General features: G+C 50.2%; 1 protein-coding gene and 1 non-coding gene across 2 annotated transcripts; both read left to right on the top strand.

The window, feature by feature from the left end:
• The first annotated feature begins 7 nt into the window (after window positions 1–7).
• On the top strand, window positions 8–1,044 carry LOC104281348 (chromosome unknown open reading frame, human C14orf169). Its single transcript, XM_009879317.1, has one exon. It carries the CDS (start codon window positions 49–51, stop codon window positions 1,009–1,011), a length of 963 nt encoding a protein of 320 aa, XP_009877619.1. The 5' UTR covers window positions 8–48; the 3' UTR covers window positions 1,012–1,044.
• Window positions 1,045–2,993: 1,949 nt separating this feature from the next.
• TRNAV-GAC lies at window positions 2,994–3,075 on the top strand. The gene is given in 2 exon segments: window positions 2,994–3,030; window positions 3,040–3,075. It is a non-coding gene; the product is annotated as a tRNA-Val (tRNA).
• The last annotated feature ends 5,161 nt before the right edge of the window (window positions 3,076–8,236 follow it).

The following is an 8,236-nucleotide window of genomic DNA, read 5'->3' as shown; positions in this document are numbered from 1 at the left end:
CCCACCGTCTGGCAGTTCCTCTCCATCCTGCAGGAGCACTTTGGCAGCATGGCGGGGGCCAACACCTACCTCACGCCACCGGGGACGCAGGGCTTCGCCCCCCACTACGACGACATTGAGGCCTTTGTGCTGCAGCTGGAGGGGAAGAAGCACTGGCGTGTCTACAAGCCCCGCACGGAGGCCGAGGTGCTGCCTCAGTTCTCCAGCGCAAACCTCACGCAGGCGGAGCTCAGCGAGCCTGTGCTGGAGACAGTGCTGGAGGCTGGCGACCTGCTGTACTTCCCCCGCGGCTTTATCCACCAGGGCGACTGTCTCCCCGACGCTCACTCGCTCCACATCACCGTGTCTTCTTACCAGAGGAACTCCTGGGGGGACCTCCTGGAGAAGCTCCTCCCAGCTGCCCTGCAGATGGCCTTGGAGGAGGATGTGGAGTACCGGCAAGGGCTTCCCATGGACTACCTGAGTTACATGGGAGTCGCCAACTCGGATGCAGTTGACGCTCGGCGAACAGCCTTTATGGAAAAGGTGCAGAGCCTGATAAAGAAACTTGTTGACTACGCACCCATTGATGCTGCTGTGGATCAGAGAGCCAAGTCGTTTCTTCATGACTGTCTCCCCCCGGTGCTTACGCAGAATGAGAAGGCACAGAGTGTTTATGGCTTCCCAGCCCGGTGGCAAGATGGAGGCCCCTGTGATGTCGATATTCTGATAACAAAAGACACAGAAGTACGTCTTCTCCGCCACGGCATCATTAGATTGTGTAATGAAGAAGCAGGTGTGATGCTGTATTACACGACAGAAAATTCAAGAGTGTATCACAAGGAGGAGCCCAAGTTCCTTGAGATCGATCCTGAGTATACAGACAGTATCGAATTTCTCCTGTCTTCCTATCCGAACCATGTCTGTGTGGATACTCTTCCCTGTGAAACCCTGGAGGACAGGATTTCTCTAGCCACGCTCCTGTTTGAGAAGGGCATTCTGACTACAAAGAAGCCTCTGGTGCAATTGTAACTTTTTTTAACAAAATAAACATACCTTTGTTTACAAAGTGTTTTATCTTGTTCTCGCCTTGTATCTGTTAGATGTGGAACAGCAGTCTGGATCACGGTATCTCATCTGGGGGCTGAGTGACTAGAGTAGGGAAGTGCTTGATTTTTTATTTTTCCCTTTTGACAGCCATATTACTATGCCCTAGGTAACTTGAGGAAGCTCGTGAACTTTTTGCGGTCTGCAAATTATCCTCTGTTTACACAGTGTATTAAAGCAGCCTGCCCTGCTGCAGGAAGTACTCTTGTTACAGGCAAATTTGGCGATGGTCACCATTCTGTGTGCCTGTGCTGTGCCGCATTACGAAGATCCCTGGGCCACAGGAGAAACTTATCCCACTCTTCCTACCAGTGGAGCCCACAGGCAGCTCTGGCTCAGTGTCTGCAATTACACCACCTGCATGCATGGCCCTGCCCTTAGCGAACAGCGCAGCAAGATGTTCTCATGCGAACAGGAGCTGCTGTGTTTGAAATGCTTCAGGCTCTGTCTCTTCTTTTTCAGCCTGATAACTGTGAGCTGCCTTAGCAATAATCTCCTGTGCTGGTTTTCCCATGGCAGCCCCTAGCAAGGAAAATGCTGGCCCTTTTGAGGCAAGTGGGGCTGTCCTGCTGGGTGCAGAAAGTATCATATCGGGACCTAACGTTATGTGAATACACGCTCCATCCAATCTTTAGCCATTTGATCCTGATTTTCCAAATCCAGCTCCCTGTACCCAGCTCCTACCTGCCGCTGAGCCTGAGGCTTCCCCAGTGCCACTTGGTCTGCACATCAATGGTGATTGCTATCAGGGGGTAGTTGGGTTCAATATTGAGTTTGTGTATATTTGTATATATTTCATTATTTTCATTATTTTCCTATTGGTACTATTATTGCTTTATTAAAGCTGTTTTAATTTTCTTTTCCAATCCACGGATCTCTTTGCTTTATTTCCCTTTCGCTTCCCATTTGGGAAGGGAGAGAGGTTAGAGAACATTTGTCAGTGTTCAGTGGCCGGCCCAGCCTCAACTCTCAACAGCTCCCAGGATCCTGCGCTGTGTTTGCACTTGCCATTTGGACACTGCCCCCGTGGCAGCTGGTCTGACAGAGTGGGCAGGTACAGCCCGTGCAGCCTGGCACCCCAGGGCTGGGCAGAGCCTTGGAGATGCTCCTGCGGTGCCAGGGGACCGGCTGTGCCGAACGCACCCTGCTGCAGGCGCTGCCGGGGCAGCGTCAAGGGTTCCAGGCAGCCCTGGCGTGTCCCAGCAGAGGCAGCGCCGCTCACCTGCAATCTCCCTGCCTGTGTGTGGGCGGGTGTGGGGAAGGACAAGCTGCTTTAGGGAGGACTCCCCACTGCAGAGCACTGAGGATCACCATGTAGCCAGAGCCTGTCTGCCCCCTCAGGCAATGGGGCAGATATGAAGTGCTGTTGTCCCAGCTGCACCAGGCACAAGCTCTCTGTCAGTTCTGGGCTGACGGGCCTGGGGAAGTGCCTCGTCCTCTAGAGGCCACACAATGGCTGGAATTTTCCAAATAACATCCCTGCCCGTGACAGCGAGGTTGGACAAGATGATCTCTAGGGTCCCTTCCAGCCTAGGCCATTCTGTGATTCTATGATTCTATGAAATGCTGTAAGGCGAGGCAAGGCTTCCTTGGGCTATATCCCTGGCAAATGTCTAGGGGATACATGCTACAAGTGCCTGTTCCTCCAGAAGCACTTGTGTCCGAAGTGCTGGAGTGAAGCCACGCAGGACTGGAGGGACAGGGCTGTGTGTGGGAGTGGCTAAGAGGCTGCAGGTCCCTTTCCCTTTGAGGCCAGGACTGTGGAGGTCATTTGGTGTCCAGGGCATCAGGCAGCAACACTCAGTTGTGTAAAAGCCCCCTGAGTGTGGATTAGAGTCGTGTCACCTGTTGGCTCCAGCAACAGCACTCTGATTTGAAAGAATCCTTCCTTACACTAACAATGGGGGGGTCTGTTAGCTCAGTGGTTTGAGCGCGGTGCTGACAACAATGACAACACCGAGGTCGCGGGTTCGATTCCCGCTCGGTCCCCATGTGTTGCCTGGTCTAGTCAAGAGGTGGCGTCCCTGCCCATGACAGGGAGGTTGGACTAGATGATCTCTAAGGTCCCTTCCAGCCTAGGCCATTCTATGATTCTATGATGTGGGCAGCATCCTGCCTATGCTCCTCTTGGGGTTTAAGCCCTGATGACAACTAAGCACCAGGCAGCTGCTTGCTCACCCCTTCCCTCCGCCCCATGGGATGGGGAGGAGAATCAGAAGAAAAAGGTAAAATGTGACATCAGTGGAATGATGCATAAAGGAGACTTTCGTGTCTTTGGACACCCAGCCTAGCACCAGCAGCCAGGGTGCCGGGAGGAGCTGTGCTTCAGTACCAACCGCTTCCGAGGCAGCGTGGACTCCTTCGTATGGGCTCCTTTTTCAGCTGGAGTATAGCAGGCCTCAGATCCTCTCTATCTCCTGTTCTATAACCCTGACCTCAAGTTTCCCCTGCTGTTTTCTGCCATGGGCTCCAGCTATGGCCATTCTTCTCAGCTGCACTGTAAAGCACATTTTTAACATTTTTTCCTGCCTGGACTGGCCCGAGGTATACTGCACAAATGATTTCCTGTTTAACTGTTCAAAGGCTTGTCACTTCTCAGGGCCCCATTTAAAATCATTCTTCTTCCACATCACTTGCTAGAGAGGGCTTATAATCCGTCTGTACTTTGGAATATGCATTCTCCAAAAACCCACAACACCCAAGAAAACTTGTGTTTCCTTTCTGTTAGTCAGTGGAGAGAGAGCTGCTATCTTGTTGATCACAACCATTGGGATCTGACAATGCCCGTCTTGCCATTTTATTCCTAAAAACTAGATTTCTGGTGCAGGTCACCTGACCTTTACTTCATTTTATGGCAAAACTGGCTTTCAGAAGGATTTGAACAGTTTCCTTGCCTTTCTCAAAGACTTCTGGTGTATTGCCCCACACAATGTATCACAGGTGTTCTGGAGCTCCACCCTTCTCCAATGCAGTCAGGATCAGTCCATGGCAGGTGGTAGGGCTGTGTTTCCCCCCTGGGGCAGTTGATTCCAGGCGTCCAGGACACTTTCCCAGGTAAAAGCAAATTGCAGCCTGCGTTCTGCCGCTATAGAAACAGAGAAGAAGACATTAGTAATGTCAATTGTGCCATAGCACTTAGCTGCCTCTGACTCCAGTTTGTGCTGAAATTCTAAGATGTCCAGCACAGCAGCACTCATTGGTGGTGTAGCTTAATTCAGGCCACGGTAGTCTACTGTTAGTCTGCATTCTCTATTAGATTTTCTCACTGGCCATATAGGGCTGTTAAAGGATGAGCAAGTCTTGCTGATCGCTCCTTGGCTCTCTAGTTGATGGATCACCTTATGGGTGGGAACCACGGAGTCTCAGTTGATACGATATTGTTGTCGATGCACCATCATGATAGTGGTTGGCACCTGTTGTTCCTCAGCCCTCAGCAACCTCACAACAGAAGGGTCCTCTGAGAGACCAGACAAGGTAGATGTTTTTTTATTTCCTCCATCTCCAAGGCAGCTATACCAAAAATCCCACCTGTACCGGTTTGGGTCCTTGAAACACCCTCTCCAGAGACAGCCCATGCCAAGGATACAGGGAGCTTCTGAGCCAGTCGTGATGGGCTGCTTTTGACACTCATACCCAGTTAGACTCACTTCAGCCTCCAATGCGGTTGGCTGTTGGGATCCTTCTGCAACTCCAGAAATATGGATGGGTTCTGCCCCTTTCCAGCTTGATGGCACCAGGGTATGTTGTGCACCGGTGTCCACTAGAGCCTTGTACTCCTGTGAGTCTCACGTGCCAGGGCATTAGATCCACACAGTAAATGCACCTGGCTGTCCCCTTCCTTCGCCTGACTGTATCACAGAATCACAGAACGTTAGGCGTTGGAAAGGACCTTGGAAGGTCATGTCTACAAAAAGTGAGTAACAAATACTACAAGGACTAGAGGATCTCCTTCTCTGAAGACATTCAAAATCCACCTGCACGCATTCTGCTGTGACCTACTCTAGGGAATCCTCCTCTGACAGGGGAGTTGGAATAGGTGATCTTTCAAGGTCTTTTCCAACCCCTAACATTCTATGTCTGTGTGACCTTAACATCTGTGTGACCCTAACATCTGTGTGACCCTAAACAAGACCAGAGACGCATTCAGGAGATATAGCAGTAAGAACCTGATGGCTTGAACAACTCAAGGACATTCAGAATTCTCAAAAGGTGTTTTAATTAGCTGGAAGGAGAAAGAAGAAGTGGAAGAGCAGGAAAGTGTGTCACTCCTTGCCTTCCCCACAGATTGGGTGCACTTACTAATAAATTCCAAGAGAAGGCGCCCGAGGTACAGGCATGACAGCAATGTACAAACACTAGCTTAACCTCATGACCAATGATGTATTGTAGGTCGACATTAACCACCAGGGTGAAGCGATAGTCCTGATCTCTCTGCCAGAGGTGATAAACATCACCACAGGGAATATATAGTGCCTCTAAGAACTTATAAATCACCACCAGGAGAACAACTGAACCAACATTGTGACCAGTGACTACCTAACTAAGAAACTCTTATAACAAATCTGGTTTTAACATGCTTTGGGTGGTTTTGTCATTATCTCAACCCCTTGAACCTCACTTTGGGTGTGAAAAATGACTGGCATAGTTTAGACCCAGTCAACACCACATGGCCGCTCAATCACTCCTCCCCACCAGGCGGTATGGGGAAATTGGAAGAAAAAAGATGAAACCTTGTGGGTTGAGATAAGGACAGTTTAACAGGACAACATAAGGAGAGAATAAATAACAATAACAATAAAATTAATGAAAGGAGGTATAAGGGAGTGGTGCATAATGCAATTTCTCACCACCTGGAGCCAAACGTTCAGCCCATTCCTGAGCTGTGATCCCTCCTCCCCAGGGCCAACTCCTCCAGTTATATACTGAGTGTGACATCATACGGCATCCAGTATGCCCTTGGCGAGTTGAGGCAAGCTGTCCTGGCTGTGCTCCCTCCCAGCTTCACATGAAAACTAACTTTATCCCAGCCAAACCCACAGCACCTGCCAGTGTTGGTCAGGGGACAGTGTGTCAGATGGGATATGTCGGGGAAAGATAATGCAGGAGAAGCCCTGGTGGCTGCCGTCACCCCAACGGACTCTGCACTATCTCTCAGCAAATCTGAATGACCCCACCAGTTACCTTCAGCTGCAGTCCAGCTACAAAGCTGTGCTGGCATTTACCTCAGGTCATGTTCAACTCAGCATTAGTTGACGGCCCAAGTCTTGGATATAGCCTTTGACATATAGGGGAGACCTATCTTCTCGACAGGCACTTCCTCTTCATCACTGGGCAGGCAAATAATTTCTGCAGAGGCAAGGCTTTTTGCTTAATCAAACCATAAAAATATTTGCAGTCTGAAAGAAAGTAAACACTAGACATATTCTCCTCCACTTCACACCCTTGACCAGGAGCAAGGTGCCGATTTTGAACCAGCTAGCCACCTAAGATAGGGGATGAAGCTGTGGAAATCTCATTCAGAGGACCAAGATATTGCTTGGCAGGAGATTTAGGCTTTGTTCTACCCCACTAGCAAGCACACACAGATCTGAAGGACCTGAGTTGGCAGATGCTTTTTAATTTATTGAATTAATACTATTCACACCTGCACCAGTATAACCCCAGTAACACGGCTTTGATATACCTACAGCTTTGAGGAGAATTGGGTTCACATTTTCTGTAATTCCCCTGATCTTTTTTTGATCAGGCATTGAGGAAAAGGGTAGCATTTGAGTTGATCTTAATTAAACAGATCATATGCAATGAGCTCATTTATCTCGCTGCTGCCCTGTGAACTTCAAATAAATTTCTCTATTTTCTTTACAACTGTAATCTCCCCACTTTAAAGCAACAGGCCCCTTTTGGAGCAGAGATTTCACCACATGCACAGTGAATGCCTCATCACAAATGGAAACATCTCTGATAGCTGAGCTGCAGAAACTGTACACTACGTGGTGTTAGAAAAAGTCGTGGTGCTGGTGTCTGGTTAAGAGCTGTGAGGGAGATCTCCCTGGAAGAGCTGTGTCTCCTGAGCCTTGGGTTCACCTCTCCCCTAGAAGGATGTGCTCTGCCTGGCAACTTCCACTTCTGCCCCCAGTATTGTCTGATCATCCAAGAAGCTGTTCTGCAATCTTCTCACAAAGGATGTACACTTGCTGCTTTGCGTCAGGATTGCAAAATTTGTATAAGAGATCAGAACTGATAAAAGAGACTTAGTAGCAAATGAAACTCCCAGGCTCTTCCTTACCTGCGATATTTCGTAATCTATGTTCCCAACCGGCCCAGACAAAACCAGTGGCCCTGCCCTAGTGTGAGTCTTTCTCTAGGCTTGGGCAAGAAGAGCAGGTCACAGAGGGGGAGGGAGGAAGGAAGGGACAAGAGCCTTGGGACAGCATGTGGCCACCCCACCTGCCATCATTTGGTGAGAAGTGCAAGAGTGCAATGTCCCAGGAGATGCCAGCAAAGCGGCACCAGGCCACACTATCCTCTCTTGGGTTGCCCCCACTGAACAAGGTGGGCTCCCATCCCATATGAGCTCCTGCAAAACATCTTCTCCCAGGGAGAAGATGGGACTCAAGCCCAAATTTTTTCCTTCTCTGGGCGTCTGGGGCAGGGGGATCTGAGGGAGCTGTGGGAGAGGAGTGGAGGAGCACTGTGGCAGACCTTGCCATGCTGCCCCATGACTGGCCCCATGTGGAGCAGGTCTCAAGCCACTGGGCTGGGGACAAGTGAGAACTTCCCTCTCCTCCAGCACAGCACTGTTTCCATGATGGTGATGCCCTGCTGCATGTGGGGTTGTGTCTGCTGGGCGAGCTATCTGGGCTGTACAGGGGAATGAATCCATCCCAAAGAGCTCCCAGACTGTGGGGACAATTCCCTGCAGGTCTGCATGCGGTAAAGGTGCAGCCCTTTCCAAATGGAGTCTGCAGCCTGGGAGAGCGAAGGGAGAGCCTGTGAGAGGAGCCTGGACGTGCAGCTGTGCCTTCTGCTGGGTCTGTTCCAGCAAGGGCAGTGAAAAGCAATCCTGAAGGCAGATTGCACCCAAGATCCTGCCCTGTGTTTGCACTTGTCATTTAGAAACTGGCCCTGTGGCAGCTCGTCTGACTGGGTG

The sequence above is a fragment of the Apaloderma vittatum genome, unplaced genomic scaffold (assembly GCF_000703405.1).
Source record: "Apaloderma vittatum isolate BGI_N311 unplaced genomic scaffold, ASM70340v1 scaffold10222, whole genome shotgun sequence".
Lineage (NCBI taxonomy): Eukaryota > Metazoa > Chordata > Aves > Trogoniformes > Trogonidae > Apaloderma > Apaloderma vittatum.
The sequence above is the reverse complement of the archived record's forward strand: the minus strand, read 5'-3'. Positions and strand labels throughout refer to the sequence as shown.

What these genes read in the sequence shown, in the direction of transcription:
- LOC104281348 (XM_009879317.1), top strand. Translation starts at nt 49, where the DNA reads ATGGCGGGGGCCAACACCTACCTCACGCCACCGGGGACGCAGGGCTTC.